The 23,624-nt window shown below is 38.3% G+C and overlaps 1 protein-coding gene across 4 annotated transcripts in view; it reads right to left on the minus strand.

Annotated features, from left to right (window-relative positions):
- EHBP1 (EH domain binding protein 1) overlaps window positions 1-17,833 on the minus strand; it is a 339,673-nt gene extending 321,840 nt beyond the window's left edge. For 2 of the 4 annotated variants that reach the window (XM_059943245.1, XM_059943243.1), the window contains exons 1-2: window positions 17,611-17,832; window positions 16,368-16,771 (exon numbers count right to left, since the gene is read on the minus strand). In XM_059943245.1, the coding sequence (XP_059799228.1) occupies window positions 16,368-16,471 (104 nt within the window). In that variant the 5' untranslated portion in view covers window positions 16,472-16,771; window positions 17,611-17,832. Of the gene's footprint in view, window positions 1-16,367; window positions 16,772-16,905; window positions 16,949-17,610 lie in introns of those variants that run through there. The other 2 variants (XM_059943246.1, XM_059943244.1) reach the window with 2 other exon arrangements.
- Window positions 17,834-23,624: the final 5,791 nt, after the last annotated feature.

A 23,624-nucleotide genomic window follows, 5' to 3' on the forward strand; every position in this document is an offset into this window, starting at 1 on the left:
AGAAATTGAATTAATAATAAACGGCCTTCTAAAACAGAAAGCACCAGGCCCAGAAGGGTTCACTGGTGAATTCTACCACACGTTTAAGGAAGAAATTATACTAATTCTCCAGACAATCTCTTCCAAAAAATAAAAGCTGAGAGAATACTTCTTAACTCATTCTATGAGGCCAGCATTACTGTAATACTCAAACCAAAGACATTATAAGAAAGGAAAACTAAGTACCAACATCCCTCATGAACACAGATGTAAAAATTCTCAAGAAAATATTAGTAAATTAAATCCAATAATGCATTTTAAAAAACTACACACTACAACCAAGTGGATTTATCCCAGGTATGCAAGTCTGGTTCAATATCTGAAAATCAATTAATGTAATCCATCACATCAACAGACTAAAAAAGAAAAATTACATGATCATATCATTAGATACCAAAAAAAGCATCTAACAAAATCCAACACTCATTCATGGTAAAAACTCTCAGCTAACTAGGAGTAGAGGAGAGTTTCCTCAACTTGGTAGAGAACATCTACAAAAAAACTATAACACCATACTTAATGGTGAGAAACTGGGTGCTTTCCCAGTAAGATCAGGAACAAGGCAAGGATGTCCACTCTCACCACTCCTATTCAAATCATATTGGAAGTCCTAGCTAATGCAGTAAGAAAGGAAAATAAAATGTATACAGGTTGGGAGGGAAGAAATAAAACTATATTTGTTTACACATGACATGACTATCTATGTACAAAATCCCAAAGAATCAACAAAAAATCCTGGAAGAAATAAGCAATCATAGCGAGTTGCAGGATTCAAGGTTAATATACAAAAATCAATTGCTTTATTGTATACCAGGAACAAACAATTGTAATTTGAAACACAATACCATTTGAATTAGCACTTAAAAATGAAATACTTAGGTATAAATCTAAATAAATAAATACACACACACAATATCTATATAAGGAATACTAAAAAACTCTTAAGAAATTTTTAAAAATCTAAATACATGGAGAGATTCCCTGTACATGGATAAGAAGACTCAATATTGCCAAGGTGTCAGTTCTTCCTAACTTGATCCATAGATTCAATGCAATTCCAAGCAGAATATATCTGTGTGTGTGCGTGTGTGTGTGTGTGTGTGTGTGTGTGTGTGTATAAAACTGAATCACTTTGTTGTACACCTGAAACTAATACAATATTGTAAATCAACTATACTTCAATCTAAAAAAAAAGAGAGGCCAACTCATTGAATGAGAGAAAGTATTTGCAAATCACATATCTGACAAATGTCTAATATCTAAAATATATAAAGAACTCTTACATTGCACCACTAAAAAGATAAAAAACCCAATTAAAAATGGGCAAAGGATCAGAATACACATTTCTCCAAATATATATATGTAAATGGCCAATAAACACATGAAAAGATCGTGGCTAAACATCATCCAGCAATTAGAGAAATGCAAATCAAAGCCACAGTGATATACCACTTTACATCCACTAGGATGGCTAAAATAAAACAGACAATAAGATGTGTTGGTGACGGCTGGAGAAACTGGAACCCTCATACATTGCTGGTGGGAATATAGAATGATGTGGCCCCTTTGGAAAATGTTTTGGCAGCTCCTGAAAAAGTTGAAGTTATCACATGACTTACCAGTTCCACTTCTAGGTGTAAACCTAGGACGGAAATGTTCATATCAACATTATTCATAATAGCCAAGAAGTGGGAACAACCCAAATGCCCATTTAGAATAAATAAAATGCAGTATATTCATACAATAGCATATGATTTGGTAAAGAAAAGTACTGATACATGCTACACGTGGATGAATCTTGAAACCATTATGTTAATTGAAAGAAACTAGTCACAAAAGACCATATAGTATGATTCCATTTACAGAAAATGTCTGGAATAGGCAAATGAAGAGAGACAAAGTAGAGTAGTGGTTGCCGAGAGCAGGGATAGGGCAGGAGCAGGAAGCAGTGTTAAGAGGAAGAGGGGAGGGGAGTTCCAGAGGAATAGGGAGTGACTGATAATGAGTATGGGTTTCTTTTGGAAGTGATGAAAGTGTTCTAAAATTAGATGGTGATGACAGTTGTACAACTCTAGGAATACACTAAAACCATTGAATTGAGCACTTGAAAAGGGTGAATTGTATAGTATGTGAATTCTCTCTCAATAAATCTGTTTTAAAAAATAAGAAGAAACCCAGAATAATGAAACTAGCTACATTCAGGGGTTGGGTGGAACAAGGGAAAAAGGACAAGGCAGAGGGAACAGAATAGATGGGATGTGGAGACATACCCTTTAAAAAATAGCTCTTATTTGGGGAAACACATTACAATTCCACTAATTAATAAGTTAATTAATTCAATAAGAACTGGGGGGGAGCTTTTCTAAAGTGGGATGCAAATAAAAACAAATAAACCTATCGGTGTTTTGAATTAAAACATAATCACACTGAATGCTAAAACTAGTGGATGAAAGTTTGATAAGGAATAGGATATTTACACAGTCTCAAAGTATCTTCCTACAAAGAAAAAAACAGTAACTTTACAATTGGAGAAACTTGGCAGACAATATTTTAAGCAAGTGATCAAAGTTAACATCACCAATAATGGGACCAATCAACATCATGCGACTTTTTTTAAAAAAGTTCTTATTTGAGGAACAACATTAAAATTTCATTAATTAATCAATTACTTCAACAAGGATAGAGGGATTTTCTAAAGTGAAATACAAATAAAAATAAATGAACCTACCTCTTTCGAATTAAAATATAACCACACTGAATGCTCAAACTAGTGTATAAAAGTCTGATAAGGAATAGGATATTTATATACACACACACATTTGATATGATGTAGTGAGTATGCAGCATCACTTTGGTACTCTTGCCAAATATTCATAATCTGAACCTAATCACAGGAAACAATAGACAAAACCAAATTCAGCAACATCTTCAAAAGTATTAAGATCATGAAAAACTGAAGAACTCTATCAGATTAGAGGAGAGTAAGAGATGTGACAACTAAATGTAATGTATGGACCCTGGAACTTCTTCTTTTGCTATAAATCAATGTTTATTTCCTGATTTGGTAAACCGAACCTTGGCTAGGTAAGAAAATATCCTTGTTTTTAGGAAATATACATTTAAGCATTTATGGGTAAAGGGCATTATGGTTAATGTTAAGGGAAAAAAAAATGACATACAGAGAGCAAGAGAGAGTGATAAAGCATGTATGATAAAATGTTGCCACCAGGGGAATTTGGGTGACAGGCATACGGGAATTAATTCTTTGTACTACTTTTGCAACTTTTCTATAATTCTGAAATTATTTCAAAATAAAGGTTCCTTTAAAAAAAATGTTGCAACAATATACCCCCTACCAGAACCTTAGTACCAAAGGCAGTAACAATATCAAAAGGTTATTTTATAAATATAAGTCCAAACTGGTATAAATAACATAACTGAATAAATAATGAGAAAGGTCAACTCTGCCTTACAGAAGAATTCCAAATAATAAAAGAGGAATAAGGGAAATAGAAAATCATCATTAGAACACTGTAGTAAGTGCTGCAGGCAAAACCTACTAATGAATTGGAAATTAGTGATCAAAACTTTAAAGAGAAACAGTGTATTTACATAACCTCAAAGTATCTCCCCTCTGAAATTTATTAATTCTGTGGTGATTCTAACGTATATCCACAAAGTTTTTAACACCTCTCCTTCCAGGAACTGGAACTTAATTCTCCTCCCCATGTGTATATTGGACTAAGTGACTGGTTGCTAGTAAATAGAGTATGGAAAGGGATAGTAACTTAACAGTGGAGGAATCTGGCAGACTCCACCTTAACCAACTGATCAAGGTGAAATCAACTGTAATAAGCCATGTTGATATCATGTGCCCTCTGATATGATGTGATGAGAGCACTTCACCTCTGTGGCATCGTCCCCAAATCCATAACCCCAGTCTAACTGGAAAAACATCAAACTCAATTTGAGGAACATTCTACAAAATAAGCAGCACTCTTCAAAACCATCAAGGAAAGACTGATGAACTGTCGTAGACTGGAGAAGACTAAGGAGAGTGACAACTAAATGCAACATGGTATCCCGGTTTATACCCTCAAACAGAAAAGGGATATTAATGGAAAACTGGTGAAATCCAAATAAGTCTGTAGTTTGCCCTAATAGTATTGTACTTAGGTTCATCTCTTAGTTTTGACAAATGGCCATGGTAAATTTATTTACACTAATTTCACTCAAAGGAAGCTGGGTGAAAAGAATACAAGAACTCTCTATATTATCTTTGTAACTCTTCTGTAAACCTAAAATAATTTCAATAAAAAGTTTAAAAGTAAATGAATTAACCAATTTTAAAAGATTATTTTGTAAATTAGAGTACTCTTCAAATTAAAGTTGAACCATTAAACTCAATTTCTAAGCCCACTTATTGCATGAATAAACTCAGTTTCAATTAAGTTACTTTGCCATAGAGTATATTACTACATGCTCTTTGCATTGAATGATTTTTGGAGAGGGACAGAGGAGAATGAAAGCTAACATGTGAAGGAAACTATTTGCATGTGGTAAACAATCTTTTGGAAGCTTAAGGGAAATGATTGGAAAAGACTAGTAAAATAGAATAAAGATAAATTTAAAAGATTAAAATTACCATACTAACAGTACCCTATAAACAAAGGGGAAATCTAGAAGGTTCCTTTTAGAAGGATAACAATGACAATAATATAGACAAAGGACCAAAAAGAGGCGAGGAAAATGTTAAGGGCTATCACAAAAGCCTATACTAGAGGTTCCCAAACTTTCTGGGTTTACAAAGCCCTTAAGTGTGTCAGTAATTTTTTCATAGGCCAAAAGAAATACTTAACCATTCTGTTTAAATAGTCAGGTCCAAACAACTTTAGAAGAATGTATGTCCTAACAAGTTGTGTTGAGTACTGCAAACTTCTCAAACATTAGATTCAGATTGGACACGACCTTCCCCTTTTCCTGTTTCATATGGATTTTCACATGGTACTTGCTTTTTGTCATAGCAACTACCAAAAACTCAGCTTTGTAAAAATATGGTATCACTGAAAGGAATATATCAATCTAATTTTGCAAATGAACTACCTCAAGCTTGTAGTTTGTGTGGTTTCCAATAGATGTTGCTGTATTTCCCTCAACATTTTTAAGCATCCCTTGGCACACCTGTGAGTTCTCTGCAGCGCTTTCTAGGCTCCTCAGTGCACAGTTTGAGAACCATGCACCTTGGCAAAAGATGACAAAGGATGTCACCAAGGCGTTGGCAACAGAAAAATTGGAGAGAGAATTAAGGAATCTTCAGAGAAAAAAAAATCAGCAGCTCTAGAGATGGTGCCTGGAAGTACAACAGTGCAGGTACTTGAGAAGCATCAAAACTTTTCTTAAAAAAAAAAAAAGATTCTATCTTTAGCTATCCCCAACAGTCCTTGCTTCTATGGAAGAGAACAAACTATGTAGACTTTTTTTTTTTAATGAATAAATGAACTGGTTCAAATGTTTATATTAATTTGACAACTTTATATGTGGCATAGCTAAAGTACATTGCTCTCACTTTTAGCACACACACACACACGCATTACAAAACAGCTGAACCAAGCAAAAAAGCTCAATTCAAATTTTCAACTTAATAATTTCTGGAGTACCAATAGGAACTGTCACCTAACACCTGCCAAAGCTTTACTTTACACAAATATTTGAGGAAGACTCAAATGTGGTAGTTCTAAAACCTGGGTTGATGATCTTAAGCAATTGAGGAACTTCTAAAATGACAGATTTGCCAGCACTATTCCAGACCTACAGAATCAGGACTTTCCAAAGACCACAGAAATCTCCTTATTTGCAGAGTGCCCCAGCAATTCTGAAATTAGCCAGTTTTGAGAGGAAATGGCTAACACAGCACTGTCCAACAAAACCTTTTGTGATGATGGAAATGTTCCATATTTGCACCATCCAATATAGTAGCCCCTAGCCACATGTGGCTAGTGAGCCCTTGAAATGCGGCTAATGTGACTGAGGAACTGAATTTTTAATTTTATTTAATTTAAATTTAGATGTAAATAGCCACATGTAGTTAGTTGCTTCTGTATGGCACAGCATAGAACTTGATGATTTATGTTAAATATTCATTCTTCTAAATTTTCCAATGTGTACCCTTGATTTAAATTAGATGATCAGAAAACTAGGTTCCTCAGCCATATTCTCTCATAAAGGGTTGTTATAAAGGGTCAGTATAAACATTATCTTATTTAAAAGTCTGAGTCTTTTGTAGTTTGAGACTTTATCCAATGTCATACATTTTTTTCATAATAAAAATCCTGCTTTAATTAAGTTCTAAGAAAAGTCTCTGCAAATGAGTTTGAATATTTTCTTTAGCCAGAAGGAATACTCGGTGAGCCAATGTGCTTCCCTTTTTGCCACAGCTGACAGTAAACTCAATACCAACTCCAGTGTCCAGCGGTAACTCCTCTTAAGTGCCTAGTAACATGTACTCTCTGCTCCTCTAAGACTATCTCTGTTCTATTTATATCCCTAAATTAGTCAACATAGTGTTATTTTAAATTCTCAAGCTGACAAACTCTTTTGGACATAGGCAGAGTATCAACTTTTAAAGTGATAAATTCTTTGCATTAAAGTCATTCTTTTTTTTTTTATTGTTAATGCAGTAATAAAGTCAATTTTTAGAAGCAGCTTTTTTTTAAAAGAAGTATTTCAATAATAACAACACTGGGATTAATAACATCAGGAAATTTTTTAATAGATCAAACTTACCAAAGAAATTCTTTAGGTGTCTATTAGCAAAGCTGCCTAAAAATATCACTGTAAGAGTGAAAAATAAGACACACATATACGGCATTCTCCAATAATTTTACTGTCCCAATTTCACAAACTCAGTTCCACTCCTTTTAAAAAATATGCAGAATATGAACATCCCTATTGAACACTCAGTTAAAAATGCTTGTACAATTTTTCCTTTAGCACACTAGACTATTTTTATGTTAATGCAGTGAACTACTTCAGTGACTCTTCTGTTGACATGTTCCACAAAATTAGAACAAACACATTGATGCATCAATAGCACACTTCTACAAATGCCTAATTTTAAGTTCCCTGAACATCTAATTACAAAACTAATATGAAACTAAACTGTCATAAGAGTAGAACATCTTCGCATAATCCCCTACAATTCATTTAAAAAATATACTACCAAAAGACACAATTTATTCCATGGGATCATTATAAAAGTCATGATAGGGAAAAGAAATTTGAAGGAAAACTGTCATAAAGAAATATATCCTGGGCTTCCCTAGTGGCGCAGTGGTTGAGAGTCCGCCTGCCAATGCAGGGGACACGGGTTTGAGCCCTGGTCTGGGAAGATCCCACATGCCGCGGAGCAACTAGGCCCGTGAGCCACAATCACTGAGCCTGCGCGTCTGGAGCCTGTGCTCCGCAACAAGAGAGGCCGCGACAATGAGAGGCCCACGCACCGTGATGAAGAGTAGACCCCACTTGCCGCAACTAGAGAAAGCCCTCGCACAGAAACGAAGACCCAACACAGCCATACATACATACATACATACATACATACATAAATAACAAAGAAGAGCCATCTCTTTAAAAAAAAAAAAGAAATATATCCTAAACATCATAAATAGTCACCACAGGGGACACACACACACACACACACGAATGCTGGCAAGTTAATTCTACTTTGGAGGAACTAAGTTAGTTTCCTTATCCATATTCTTTAGCTGAAAATCACTTACTTAAAGTGATTATTAAAAAAGAAATAGTTATAAAACCATATGAACCCATTTTGCTCCAGAAGCAAAAAGATGTAGTTCCTTTCCCCAAAAGCCGAAGTACTGTCAAAACTTAGTTCATTTCAGCACAGCACTTCTGCTATCAGGCTCCATGGTTTACTTCCACCTCTTGGGTCACTCCAGCCTTCTGCGCTAGTTCATCTTTCTCAAACACTCTTAAATGTTCAGGTTATATTTTCAGTCTTCTTCTCAGTTACTCTACTCCTTTTCTCTAGATAGTTCTTTTCACCATGTAATGCTTAAATAATCAGATAAAGACAATGGGCAATATTTACTGAGTGCTTACTATATGTCAGGCACTGTTCTAACCACTTTACATGTATTATCTCATTTAATCATCAAAACAACTCTATGCTGGAAGCACTGTTATTACCATCACCATTTTACAGATGAGGTACTAACAGATTAAGTACTAGATTAGTACTAGACGCTAGATTCCACAAACACTAGCTGTAAGTAACTCCAATGACTTAGAGCAGAGGTTAACTTTTTCTTAAAGGGCCAGATAATAAATAGTTCAAACTGCAGCCATCCAGTCTATGGAACAACTACTCATTTAGTATGGGTAAGACGCCATTTAGTATGACAGCGGCCATAGACAATATGTAAACCAATGGCCATGGCTGTATTCCAATAAAATTGTATTTACAAAAGAGGCCGCTTGGATCAGGCCAAAGTTGTCAATGATCTACAGGCATACTGAGCCTGGTGTCGAGGCAACTGTGATGTAAGCACTGCAATATCCAATTATGTCTTTATGGCATAAAGACGCTCCGCTATTTTCCTTAACCCATCACAACTGAATTTTGTACAACTGAACTTCACATAGACTAAACATTTAAAATACAGATAAAATACTCTACATAACAATTCAAGTTTAAAAAAAAATTCAGTCCAAGAAACACTAAAATAAAATAACTAACAAAGTAACAACTCAATTTATTCTCTACTAAAATTACATCTACCTCTGACAATTCATCTTGTGGAAAAGAAGACTGTGCTATTTTGTTTCAAAGAATAAGGTGTTTAAGATTCACATAACTTGTAACAGAAAGTTTTGCAAAGTAAAACTTTTTGCCCCACCTCTCCTCTCATTCATTAAGATTTCAGCACCTGACTCCCTGTCTTAACCATTTCTCCTCCAATTATTCTCAGCAATTCCAAGAGCCACATAGATAACTTGTCCCATAGCCTCTAAATTCCCTGATTGCCCTCTTCACTTCCAAAAATCTTTTCCTCCATTTCATCTCAACCACCAACCACCATGGTCATACCCAACATCTACAGTCTAAAGAGAAATGAGAGACCCTGGAGGTACAAAAGATGACCCATTTAAATATAGGGGAAAATTCTACTTAAATTTATTTATTTAAAAAAAAGAGAAATTAAGGTATACCCATATTTAACATATAAAGCATATTAATTTAAAATATATTGAAAAAAATATATTGAAGATGTGTGCTTATTTTTTTTAACTAATAAGCAAAGGAGACCACCACCTATATCTTGTCATAACTGTTAACCACATCCTCCAAAAACAAACATCTCATTCTGACTCTTACCTCCCAATTTTCTAGCTCATTCACTATGGTATCCCAATCCCAACAACTATTAAATCTCTTTAAGATCTCAAAATCTTTATCCTCTTCACTCTTCCACTGACCATCCTAACTTTCATGTCCTTATTTTCCTCCTTTTCTATCCTATACTCCATGGTTCATCACTATAACCACTCCCATACATTCACTCCCAATTTCCTTGCCCATCTTTTCCTCACTTACACATTCCTGACATAACCCGTCCCTGGTTAAATCCAACTCTGCCTATTCCACGCCTGCACCCAAGCACTGAACATAACACAGCTGAATTAAAATATGCAAACATGCAGGGTGCATTCACTTTATATTTATGACCACAATGTTAAGAAGGTCCTCAGCACTACCTAACAATCCTTCTACATTTCCCTACTCAATTCATTCTCGTTTTGACGATTTTATACTTCCTCTCTTGTCAATCCTTCAATAACTTCCTGTCACCTCCCTCTTGGATGATGACTTCTAATATTATTTCCCTGAGAAAACAGAAGCCAACAGATGAGAATGTCCACATCCTCCCCCACCAAATCTACCAACCTAAATGCTTCCCTACCCATGTACTCTGCTTCCCTCCTTGTAACAATGAATTGTCCCTGCCTCTATTTAAGTTCAAGCTTTCCATTTATGTGCTGAATCCTGTTCCCTTTCTCTCATTCAAGGACCTTTCTCCTGAAGTTACTTCCTCTCCCAGCGCATCTTCAGTTTTTCCTTCTTTACCAACCATTTCCATCAGCGTTAAAACGTGCTGCAATATCTTCCATGCAAAAGATACACCTTACCTCTTGTCCCTCTTCACCTACTACCTAATTCTCCAGTTTGTAGCAAAATTTTCTAAGATAATTACCTGTACTGACTGTATCCACTTCCTTTCCTCTAACCCAATATAATTATGCTTTCATCCCCACCATTCCACTGAAACCATTCCTCAATGTCACCAACTCTTTCCAACTTGCCAAATCTAGTGGTCATCTTGCTCAACCTCTCAAAAGTATTTGACACAGCTAAACACTCCTTTCCTGATACATTTTGCACTTGGTTCCTTGGAAAGCACACACTCTTAATTTTCCTCCTACCTCACTACTGATTGTTTTCAGTCTCCTTTGCTGGCTCTTCCTCTTCCTCCCCACCTCTATATGTTGAAGTGTCCCAAGGCTCATCCTCAGTCCTCTTAATCTCTATGACACCACAGAAAATTTCCTATAGCCCTATAGTTATAAATTCTATCTATACACTGCAAGACTCTAGCCTCTTCTTTCCCCTGAGCTCGAGACTCTTAAAATTAACTGCTTAATTAAGACCTCCAGCTGGATGTCTTCTTTTCTTAAAGAAAGCAAAACCAATTCTTGATTTCTCCTTCACGCCAAACCTTTTCCTCCCTGGTGTTCCCCATCACTGTAATTAGTATTACACTTACCTGGTTGCTCAGGCCAAAACCCTGCAGTCATTATTGATCCATCTCTCACTTTACATCATATCTAATCCATCATTAAGTCCTGTCAACTGTATCTTCAAAAAATTTATTTCTAGTTACATGGGTTTATACATTTGTCAAAACTTATTGCATTATACACTTAAAATGGATGCATTTTATTGTATGTAAAAGTGTAAGTTATACCTCAATAAAGTGTAGTAGGAGCATGTGTGTGTGTTACCTACATACATCCAATTATTTCTCACCACCTCCACCACTACACTGCTTTGCTACTTGGACTACTGCAATAGCATCCTAGCTTCCATTTTTACTCAGGACAGTTCATATTCCACAAAGTATCCAGAATAATCTTTTTAAAATGTAAATTATATTACTTCCCTGCTCAAACCTCTACAACGGCTTCCTATCACATTTAAAATCCAAAAGCCTTACCATGACCTCAAGACCATATGTGATCTAACCCCTACCTACCTCTCAAACTTCACCTGTTATCGCTTTAGCTTGTTCTACTGTGTTGCAGACACACCAGCCTTCCAGATACTCCTAAAACACACCAGCTTGTTTTCAATTATTATTTTTTTAATGTATTTCAAAAGTAGGTTTTTTACATCAAGGTGGATGTTACTTTAGCTCACTCCATTAGAGTAACAGAGAAATGCTTGCTTAAGCCACCCAAAGAAGTGGATCTGGATGAGTACTTATTGATGTAATTTGGCCTCCATAAACTCAAGTTAATACTTACAGTGCATGTAGCATTCTAACATCCAACTGGAAAACTAACTTGGGATCAGTTACAGAGGGCCTGGAACATCAGATTAAGGAGTTCATATTTTATCTAACAGGCCAGCGTCACACACTTAAGCACTGGGAAGAGCTAGTTTTTCACTTTTCAAATCCTGAAGTCACAAGGTTTGCAAAGAGTTGTGGAATAATGGAGAAAATGAGGGGTTACTTTCAGGGATATAAACACCTTTTTGTACCTCTAGAATTTTGAACCATGTGATTGTATTACCTATTTTAAAAATAAATTATAATTAAAACTATACTTAAAAATAAGAAAAAGGAACTCTTACATGACAGAAAAACCAGAAACCAATATATTTATGCCTTTTGAGGAGAAGTTTACAGTACTTTAAATACGTTTTGAATGCCATAACTAAGACTTATATAGAAGAAATATAAGAACAGATAAAATATGTTCATATATGTAGAAGATACATAGATATACACAGAAAATACACATGCTCATAATGGTTTTCATCATGTAAGGGAGCTCCTATCAGAATTGAGCTCTGCCACCTAAAGTATGATACCACAACGTGCTAACTTTCAAGTCGTTTTCTCAAACACCTGAATAGCCATTGAGAGCTCGTACAAGTGAAGACTTCTCTCAGAAATCTCAAGGGCTGCAGGTGATAAAAAGAACAGGATAAGAGACAAACGAAGAGAGAAAAGACAGCACAGTCTCATTCTCTCAAACTCATCTCCAGCGGCCAGTCTCACCACTTGCCAAGAGCTACATCAGTTAAGTGAGATTAATAATTAAATGACTTGGGGACAACAATAAGAGAAGAGGAATATGAACACTAATCATCTCCAAATTTGCTAGAGCCTCTACCTGGTTATCAAGGAGTGATGAAGAATAGGACTTCACAGTATAGTTTCCTTCTCTCAGATGAATAAAAGTCTTTCTGGGTTTTGTTCCTGACCTAACTTCTAGAGCCACTACGCCAAGAAAGAATCATGAATTAGACCCTGTTGAACTAAGGAAACACACCACCTTGGGCAAATGCAAAATACTGTAAGACAGCAACAAAGAAAAGTGTGAGAAAGCAGAAACTCCAAACCCTCTAATGTATAGAATCCATCCTTTGATCAAGGTAAAATGTTGTGAGTTTGCTCATGGCCTACATCTAAAAAAAGATGGCCTCCTGAAACTCTTACCTTCATCCTGTTATCTGTCATGTCCAGGTTCATAACCTATGGCCATGACAAGAGAACATGGGACACATTTCTCCTCTCCTTAATCACAGAAATAATGCGTTCTCCCTTGGAAAACATATCCTGATTCCCATTAACCTCCTCCATCAACACACTATGCCTTTCTTGAATCCCCTGAGTTTCATCTTCATTCCCTTGAGTTTCAAATTCATGCAGAAATCAGTATACTTTACCCTGGAGTCATGAATGGGCACTTGGTAAGGTTGAAAACATTATTTTAAAATACTGCTTCTTAAACATTTATATGCATAGTATGGATCCCATTAAAATGCAGATTCTGATTCAGTAAGTCTAGGGCAGGGCCTGAGGGACAGCCGTTCTAACAGGCTTTTGCAAACTCTCTTGCTTCTCAGAAAACACTTGAAGTAGCAAGATTCTAAAAGGCAATGGCACCTATATACACAGTTTACCTACAAAGGCACAATCCCAATGCAATGCTAACTGTTCTTTCTTTTTATAGTTTATTCCCTCTTCTCTGATTTATACTAGATCTATTTTCTTATCCTCTCAACACCTACAATTTATCTTCAATGCCTCTTTCCCTTTATTCAGTTGGCATCTCTAAATTTCCTTCCTCTCCTTTTATTTTTCCATACCACCAAAACAATACCTAAAATGTAAAAGTACCTGATAAAATATGTTCTTACAAGGTGTCCAAGTCTGTTTTTATTCTTATGTCCTTTAAATAGATTCTAATTCAGCACACATATCCAATAATTTAAGAATTCTTGCAAGCATCAACATGAGGAATGAAAAAAAAAAGGATGTAAGTATAGAAATTGGGCCTAATCTGTATTTATCACAAGGATCCTATGCAAAGTAAGGCAAAAGGAATACTAACTAAAAATCATAACAACAAGTTTGTATGTAATGAAAAGATTTTAAGGATCCACCTATAAATAAAATTCCAGGACATCAAACAAATATATTATTCTTTGGGCACTGTCACCTCGTTAGCTTTAAACTATATTTTTAAATGAGAGGGGAAAAATGCAAAATATTTAGAACTACATGTCTAAAAATTCTAGAATATCCAAATGTTTCTTGTGTTAAGGCCAGACATTATTATAAAGATCTAATTTATCAGGTGTACCATAATGTCCAACCCTAAAAATAATTAAGCCATTTATTCACCTATAATCAAGTTAAATTTTCATTCTTGCTTTCACCTTGAGACACATTAACAATAACTTACATACTTCTTAAGGAAAAAAATAAAATCCAGGGATGATGCCAACTGTGAGGAAGAAACTCATGTTGTGAATAAAGGATCACCTGATATGTTCTATTTCCCTTAAGAAAAGAGATTCAAATTTAACCGTCTTAAAGTTGATGCCCCCAGCATACTGCCAAGTTAAGCAGTACTTGTAATAGGATTTTCCTCATGTATTCCCTAGTTTAGTTAGTAGTACACCCAGTCCTCCAAGCCAGAAACTTGGGTGTCAACCTAGACCTGTCCCTCTCCCTCATCCCCATCCTTCCCATCCTTCCAAGACCTCTATTGAAATGACCACCAAGTTTTATCCATTTTGTGTCCTAAGTGTCCCTCTGCTCTATTCTCTCCATTTCCTTTGCCACTCCCTTAGTCTAAGCCTTTTCTCTCACCTTATCTATTACAATAGCTACCATACCATCCCTGCCTCCAGTTACCTTTTCCACTATGATCCTTACTCCACACTGTCATCCAAGTGATTTTCCAAAATATAAACCTAATGTCTCTTCTGCTCAAAACCTTTTACTATCTCTCCATCACCCACAGAATAAAGTCCAAGCCATGTATAATAGCACTTTACTTTTTATGATTTGAATCCTGCCTGCCTCTAAAACATCATAGCCCACTGCACTCCTCCCATCCTGCACTTTAAGCCCCATCATTATCCAACTACACTGCTTGAACTTCCAGCATGCCACATGCCTCCATGCTTTTACATAGGCTGTTGCTTCAGTCTAGAATATCCTTCATTTCTTCCCCTTTAGCTTCCTGGCCAATTACTATGAATCTTTCAAAACTCAACTCAGCTCCCAGAAAGCCATCCACACCCTACCCTACCCTTAAAGAGTTGATTATTCCCTTGTCTGACAACTTTGTAAGTAATGATGACATTTTATTGGGCATTTACTATGTGCCTGACATTGTTCCAAGTATTTTACATGTATTAACTCATTTAATCTTCACAATAACCCTTCCTACGAGTTGGTACCATTATTACCTTTGTCGATATGAAAACTATCTCAGAGGAGTAAATAACCTGTCCCCAAGGATATCCAACTGTTAAGCGATAGACACAGATTAAGATCCCTACGTCATATTTATATTATTGCACCTATCACAGAGAATTTATTTACATGACTGTCATTACCCTGGACTGTGAACTCCTTGAGGGTGGGGATTATGTCATATTCAACTCTAAAGCCACAGAGCCTACTTACTATAAAGTAGGTAATCAGTACATGCATTTTTTGAATTGCACATAAAGCAACATTCCTAACAAGTTCAAGAGAAAAGCATTTGGAAACTAGTTTCCAAATAAATATTCAAATATGCTTTAAGAGTTCTAGAGTAGAGGAAGCTATTTTTTCATTTAATAAAAAGGATGTTAAAAAGAGAGATTAACATAGACATGAGATTACAGTCCATGTGGACAAGGAAATGTACTTACTTTGCAGTAATAGTGCTTAATCACTGCAATAAATCAAAACCCAAAGTACCATTTGCTTAAGATTAACTTTTTTCCTCTGACTAAATAAGAATTCTTCTTGCTTATCATTCAGGGCAGTGAAAAGAAAGCCCTAAATTTACTTTGCTCAAGTGGAAAGAAGCAAATCATAGACCAGCACGACTAATTGCTTCCTTAAGTCTGGCCAAGAAATGTATCCCATTAGGCAATTAAAATAAAACACAGTTGCCTGACTAAGCATATAACAAAAGAATTTCTAAGGTTGTATGGACTGGCACTCTATTATTCAAATAATGAAAAATTCTTTTAAGCAAAAAAAAAGAAAGAAAGATCAAGAACAAATTAAAACAGATGATCACCACCCCACAAGAATAGATTTCCGTATTAAAACTCTATTGAAACATAGACATATATGTTACATCAAAACATATGCATATATGTTTACAGTATTTCAATAGTCATTCTTTATGCCTCCTTAAAATTATAAAAATCAAAGTTATTCTAAGACTAATGATGAAAGACCTCAAGACCAAATCTACTGTACTTAGTGTGCTCTCATAGTTACAGACCTCTGAGCCATACTGAAGTGCAGTAATTAAAACCCACAGGGTCGGTACCAGCAGCAACAGTGCACACCACAGCACTTGTTAGAGTAATTTGCACCCCGCCCAGCTTCTACGCACTTGTGCACTACAGAAAGGTAAATCTGCTGTCAGAAGCAGCAGAGTTTAGGCCACAGTGAGTTTAGGCCACAGCACAGCAAACTCTACGCCCAGGCACTTCTTACCATTTCTTGGTACATTCAACCATCAGCTCCTGGTAGGAGGCCACGAACTGGAACTTGGATGCGTGTTTTCCCACACGCTGTAGTCTCTTCCAAACTGAAGCCATGATGATCAGTCAAAACAGTGGAGCAGTTCTGGGTTAGCAACACAGCAGCTTTAACAAAGCAGAGGGTCCAAAGCAAAGGAGCTTTGCATGTATGTCTGTACTTCAAAAAACTCAACTACAACTTGAAATGATGTTTGGGGTCCATAAGTCTTCTCCCTGTTTCACAGGGTAAATCACATCTTAGATGAATGGCCCAGTCAAGAACAGTATGACACACATCACAGGATGAGTGAGAGGAGGTTCCCTCATGGAGACATCACCATTCCACCTCAGGGGTTATATGATGTGTATTCTGGAGGACTGAAAAGCAAAACAAAGAGAAAAAATATGAGGAGAGAAGCATGAGAAGTGACTAACCACCCATGTTAGATAACACTGCAACAGACAACCCCAGTTCTCCGCATGTTTTTCAAACAATGAAACAAAACACCAACCTCAAAAGCCAGTAACATCAAGGATGCAAGACACCAAGGAAGAAATTACAATTCACACCAAAGACGTGGAGCAACACATCAGGTAATCAGTATCAACAACGATCGAGAGGCGAAAGTCGGGGCCCTACCTCCCTCTCCTAGCATCACAGAAGGGCGAGCAGAGCGGGAAAGTCTAGGGATGCTGTTTAATGTCCACCGCCAGTCAGAGGAAGGAGTGGAGCATTTTAAAATAAACTTTGTTTTTCAGCCGATAGTGAATAGCTTTGAGTCCTAGAATATGTGCGTGGAATAAATTAAGGAGCGGGGAAGAACGCTGCTGATGAGTCGGAGGGGGAAATGGATGGGGAAAAAGGAGTGGAGGGAAATCTCAAGGCAGAGAGAGGGCAGTGTCCCGGCTCCAGGCCACTTGGGCTCTCCTCCACCTTTGCTGCCAACCGGAGGGAAATGGAAACTCCTGCCTGGGCGTGAAGCAATGACCAGCGAGGCAAGTGCACGGTGCGGGGTGCGGTGCCTCCCTCCCCCATCCTCAGGGAACAGTCCGCCGAAGCCTCCTCTCCTCCCGCACAGAGCCCAGACCCCTGCCCCCCAGCTGAGGCAGGCGGTGGCTCGCCAGAGGTCCCTGTCACCCAGGCGATGCCAGAAGACCCCAGCCCGGTCCCCGAGCCCCGGTCCCACCGCACGTCCACTCCCGCCCCCTCCTCACACCTCTAATCCCGCTGTCGGGCTGAGTCTGGCCCGGTTCCCTCCTCAGCGCCGCTCCTCCGTCGCCGCCGCAGCAGCAGCCGCCGCCGCCGCCACCGAGTCCTCCATCCCCGCCGGAGCCACATGGAACAGCCGAGCCAGCCGCGGCGCTCCCGGGAGCCGGGGTCTGCAGCCCCTCAGGCGGACGGCGCGCCTCACGCCCGCCCCCTCCCGGACGGAGTCGCCCCGCGACCGTCCCCCACCCTACAAAACCCTGCCAGAGCCGCCGCTCAGCGCCCAGCACCCCCTCCCCCGCCTTTCTCCTCCGCCACCACCATCATTACCTCCCCCGCCGCACCTCTCACACTAACCCTACCCACGGCCGCTCAACCTCCGTCCGCCCCGCCGCCATTGGCCGGGCCCCGCGCTTTCCCCGCCCACCTCGGCAGCAGGGCCTTTAAGGGGCGGGGATGCCTCATTGGCCGACCCGAGTGCCCATCACAGGGCTCCACGCCCCCCTCCCCCGCAAGTTCTGGAGGTGTTTTTTTCCCCAGCCGGAACGCGGTGTACAGTATACCCTTCTTTAAGAAAAAAAAAAACCAAAAAACTGGAACCCTCTAAGGGCAATCCCGCCCATTCCTCTGATTGGCTTCGAGAGGGAAGCGATAGGTGGGAGGAGTAAGGAGTGTTTATAGTGATCTGGAAGGTGGTTGCTGAAGGTGGATGTCGGTCAAAGGCGTGCCGGGTGCTGGGCGGGGTTTCTGGCTGGAGTCTGAGAGCCGAGCCCGCGACTGGCTTCGCTGCAGCTGTGGGCTGTGCGGCTACTGGGGTTTTCTCTCCTTTTCTCTCCTGTCCCCACCCTAGGAGCTGGGTGTGCCCTCTCCGCCACTAGCAGCTAGGGTGTTTGCGCACACAGTCTTGGTTTCACCTCCTGGGGTTTTTCCTCTGACAAACTGTGAAGTAATGACCCGGCCAGCCCCCGCCTAACATTTAGTCAACTGGTCCTCAGTGAACCAGATTCAGTAAGCTGAGCTAGGCACAAAATGTACACGGTGCAATTTCTTCTTGTTCTGATTCTTAAACATTTCTATGAATCTTAGTTTCTCCTCTTCGCTGTCGATCTTATTCTTCTGGTAGGAATTGTAGATGAACTTGGGAGTGGTTGGTATGTAAAAAGGGTAGTTATAGGCAAAGGAGAGGATGAAATAACCTAAGGAGAGTGTGAGGGCACGGGCACTTAACTTTGTTAAAAGAGCCAAGGACCCTTTTGAGAACGATGATGAAAGGCATAGATACTTTCCCAAGGAGAAATATGTCCTATCATAAGACACAAAAGTTCGCTTTCAGTTTTAGGTGGTTCACAGACCTCTGGCGTAGAGAAAGAGGATAAAGAATGAAATTGGGGGGTGGGGGGGAGGGAGGGCCAGGAATCTCAACATTTGAGGAAGAAGCAGAGTAAAGTGGGAAAGAGACTGAGGAGAGAATGGTCAGAGAAGTAGGAGCACCCTACAAGCAATGGGCAAATTGAAAAAAGAGAAGGAAGCTAACATATGAAAACAAAACAAGCAAGATGAATCCTGGAAACAATTAAGGCTCATTCTTAATCTTACTAAGGATAGAGAGCAGGGTGCATGGACAAAATAGCTTGAAAGGTGTTAGGGTCTAGGGAAGGATTCTTTGAAGGACAGGAGGGAGGGCAGTGACCGTGATAGTCGAGCTCATCTGTAGACATAGGGAGGCAAGAGAAAGGAGAGAGAGATTGAAGAATCAGGATAGATGGGGAGACACAGAAGGCTTGAATCCAGTATCGAATTCTATTTCCATTTTCAATAAAGAAAGTGATATAATACGACAAGAACACAATGTACATTTTACAGAAAAGGGCATAGATATCACTTATTTTGCTATAGTCTCAATTTTAAAATATTAAAGATAACCATAATAATTATATTGATTATTTTGTGTACATCTTGCAGTTCTGTGTCCTTCCTGAGTGATTTACTAAGTCACTATAACCTACAGCTATTATTATGATCATAATAGACTTTAAGTGTATGGGTTTTTTTAAATGGCTAATTTATAGAAATGGTCATAAACTATTTTAATCTATGTTGCCCTTCAGGAACAACCCACATGATAATCAGGAGGGTTTTGCATCCTATTTAATATTATTGTTCTTCAAACTTTCTCATGTGGTTATCCTGGCTTCTTTTAATACTCTTTCCCTTCCTAAAAAGAAGGAGAAGAAGGAGGAGTGTGTAGGACCCTAGGGAATCTTTCTCAAGTTGTGGAAGATTTCGAGACCGACAGTTTCTTTTAAGACAGCTTTTCTTTTTAGGGGAAGTATTTCTCTTGGATGTAAACTCTTCTTTTTTCATCCTAGCTGCAAAGGTAGCCAGGAAGAGACCAAGTTTAGAAATGAAGGAATTAAAAGCAGACCTTGACATTGTTGCTAAGCTCAAGTTCACAGGCTCCTGGAGGCCCCACAGAGCAGCTACTTCTTCCCTCATAACTTTTTTTTTCTTTAATAACCTGTCTGCTAACTAAATTTATTGGAGAATCTTAAATATAGAATATTTTAAGATCTTTTTATCCACTTATTCGATACTGAATACCAACTGAGTACTGATCACATTAAATACTATTAATGGTACATAAAAGGTACAGTCCCTGTTCTCAAACAGTTTTCAGAAACAGATGCTCAGCATGCATGCAAGAAAGTAAAACAAATTACTTCACCTCTCTGAGTCCCAGCTTCTTCTTCTGTCAAATAAATAATCATGCTTACCTTTCTGGGATGTTGAGGAGACGGAAGATACGTACGTAAAGTGCCTGACACATAGTAAACAGTCAATAAATGGTAATTAATAATGTACACCATTGTGTTTGGTAGCAAACAGAGTCAAAAATAATAAGTAATAAACAGTAAAAAAAAAAAAGTAGTCCTTCAAGAATAACATGGGGGACTTCCCTGGTGGTGCAGTGGTTAAGAATCTGCCTGCCAATGCAGTGGACATGGGTTCGAGCCCTGGTCCGGGAAAATCCCATATGCTGCGGAGCAACTAAGCCCGTGAGCCACAACTACTGAGCCTGCGCTCTACAGCCCGCAAGCCACAACTACTGAAGCCCACGCACCTAGAGCCCATATTCTGCAACAAGAGAAGCCACCGCAATGAGAAGCCCGTGCACCACAACAAAGAGCAGCCCCCGCTCACCACAACTTGAGAAAAGCCTGTGCGCAACAACGAAGACCCAACACAGCCAAAAATAAATAAATAAATTAATTAATTTTAAAAAAAAAGAATAACATGGGCAATACTTAGTTGCTACCAAACATCACTACCTCAAGGAATAATGAATCTCAAAAGAAACTGCTTTTAACATTATTCATCTCCCATTAACTCAGTGATTACCAAGAGTGGAACACCAATAACTTACGTAGACTCAGAATTTTATAATAATTACTAAGAATTCACTTATCCCCAATTCCCATGACCACCTTCCATGCCATATATAATCTGAGATCTTTTGACATTCTATTAACTTTTTCTTAAGGTTCCCATTTCCCCTACCTACCAGTAAGTACATCCCACTGACCCTCCCCCTTCCAAAGGGAAATTTCCCACTGTGCTTCTGCCCCTTTCTAATCCCCTGTTTACTCAGGTCTTGATTTATCATCTCCTTCCATCCCAGGCTTAATCTGCATGTAATAGACCTGTAGGTGCAAGTTACTTTAATTGTCCTGTCCATTTGACCCAGGTGTTGACTGCAAAATTTTATATTTTACTTAACAGAAGATTCAACACTTAAAATAATTTCTATTTTGCCTTTAGGTATCATCAAGCTTACAGTGAAGATAGAACACAAAAAGAAAAAAAAAAAAAAAGGAAAATGCCACCCCAAAACGTCAAATCTTCTCTGCCATGACAGTTTTGAAATGATAGAAATTATTTTCAGTGAAGCAGCTTTGCCAGTCACTGTTTCAGAAACCCCCCAAATAGAGATTCTAGTCTATGAAGTGCAACCATAGGCTTGAATTATTATCATTCCCGATGATAAAATTCTTATCCCTGGGTTTTACAGTTTTTGCAGTAAAACTTGTCAGAGGTATTATTGCAGCAACTTATCTGTGCCTTAGTCATAGTAATAAGATTTACCTGCAACAATAGCACTGCAGATTTTTGCATTGTGTTTTCCAGTTACCATAGCAGCTATACAATACACAACAATATTACTGCAATTTTTAACTGCTAATGAAATTATTTCTTTTAAACCCATAGCAAACAAACTTATTCTGACAACCCTATATAGCAATTTTTATATCCTTAAAAAAACTCACTGGGGCAGGCTAATACTCCTGAAATATTAACTGAGGTTTTTGTAGTAGTTGTTTTTCTAGGTATTTCTTTTTATCCTATGGCCTTTCTCCTCCTATGCCCCACCCAAAGACACCCTCAGCATCATACCCACCCTCAAGTAGGCTGGTTTTCGCTCATTGTTTCAGGAAAGCAGTATAACAGAATGCAGAGAAACAGGGAATTTTTCCTTGTTTTTGAGTTTCAGAACCCTAGTCCTTTAGGGAGTAATGAAACGGATCCAGTTAGAGACCTGTACTGTTCGATACGATAACCTCTAGCCATATGTGACTACTGAACACTTGAAATGTGGCTGGTTCAAATTGAGATGTGTTGTCAGTATAAAATATACACAAATTTCAAAGACTTGTATGTAAAAATGAAGGGAATATATCTTATTTAAAAGTTTTATATTGATTGCCTGTTGAAATGATAATATTTTAAATGTACTGGATCAAAAAAGACATTAAAAATTAATTTTAACTGTTACTTTACTCTTTTAATGTAGCTACTGGAAAAATTTTAATTACACATGTGGCTTGCCTTATTTTCCTGTTGGACAGTGCTGGTATAGACAATAGTAAAACTTCCTTTCACAGAGATAAGAAATGGATTTCCTAGACTGGAAGGGAAAGAAGAAGTTGGGTGGAAAGTAATGAGAGGCCAGACGCTGGTGGGTCCCAGAGAACAGGACTCACTGCCCTATTCTCACTCTATTCTGGCAGAAGCCTTGGAGAAAGGCAACTGAAATGGCAAGATCTATCTATGGGATCTGAAAGCCGAGAGAGATAATTTCCATTCATTTTTCTTTGTTAGAGCCCCAGGGAGGTGGCAAGACCCTAAAGATAAGAAAAAGCTGGGCCGTGTATCTAGTCCACCCAAGACCAGTTCAATAGAAGTTTCTGTGATGAACGAAATGTTCTATACATGGCTGTGCAATACAGTAGCCTCTAGCCACTGGGGCTATTAAGCACTTGAAATGTAGCTAGCATAACTGAGGAACTGGAGTTTTAATATTATTTAGTTTTAATTAATTTAAATTTAAATAGCTGCATGTAGCTGGTAGCTACCATAAAGGACAGTGAAACCTTACATAGTACCATGGAGGTTCTGGAAACCCAACATGATGATCCCCAGACACCCAAAAGGGTGCAAAGGCAGCGGAAGCCAGCAGACCTCAAGGGACCTTGCTGACAGACCAAGATCAACCCAACAGCAGTCTGTGGGACCAGCTGCAACTGAGGAAGGATACAGACTGGAAATCTTAGGAGAGCCAGCATGGTAGAGGAGGAGCAAAGATTAAATGTTCCCATCCCCTTCCTCTGACATGCTAATCCTATGGAAGTCTCCTCAATATAGATGCAATCCCTGCCAAATTGACTATGATTAAGTGTCTGCCACCCCTTGTGAAATCAGCGCTTGAAATAGAAATTGGGTTGAGTTATGGAAAAATGGAATTATGTTTCTTGCAAACCTGAATTTTTTTAGATTGAGATTTGTACCTGTTATATAACTGAAAGTAATAATTCTAACAAAGTATTCAATACTTAGAAACATGTTTATTCTCTTAAAAGGGAGCCCTGTTTTTCTCTATCATTATAGGACCCAAGTTCTTTGGTTGACATGAAAGCTTAGAAAAGCTGCATCAGAAAACCATCTTTCAACTAAAAACAGAATATCCTT

The sequence above is a fragment of the Balaenoptera ricei genome, chromosome 13, assembly GCF_028023285.1.
Source record: "Balaenoptera ricei isolate mBalRic1 chromosome 13, mBalRic1.hap2, whole genome shotgun sequence".
Classification (NCBI taxonomy): Eukaryota; Metazoa; Chordata; class Mammalia; order Artiodactyla; family Balaenopteridae; genus Balaenoptera; species Balaenoptera ricei.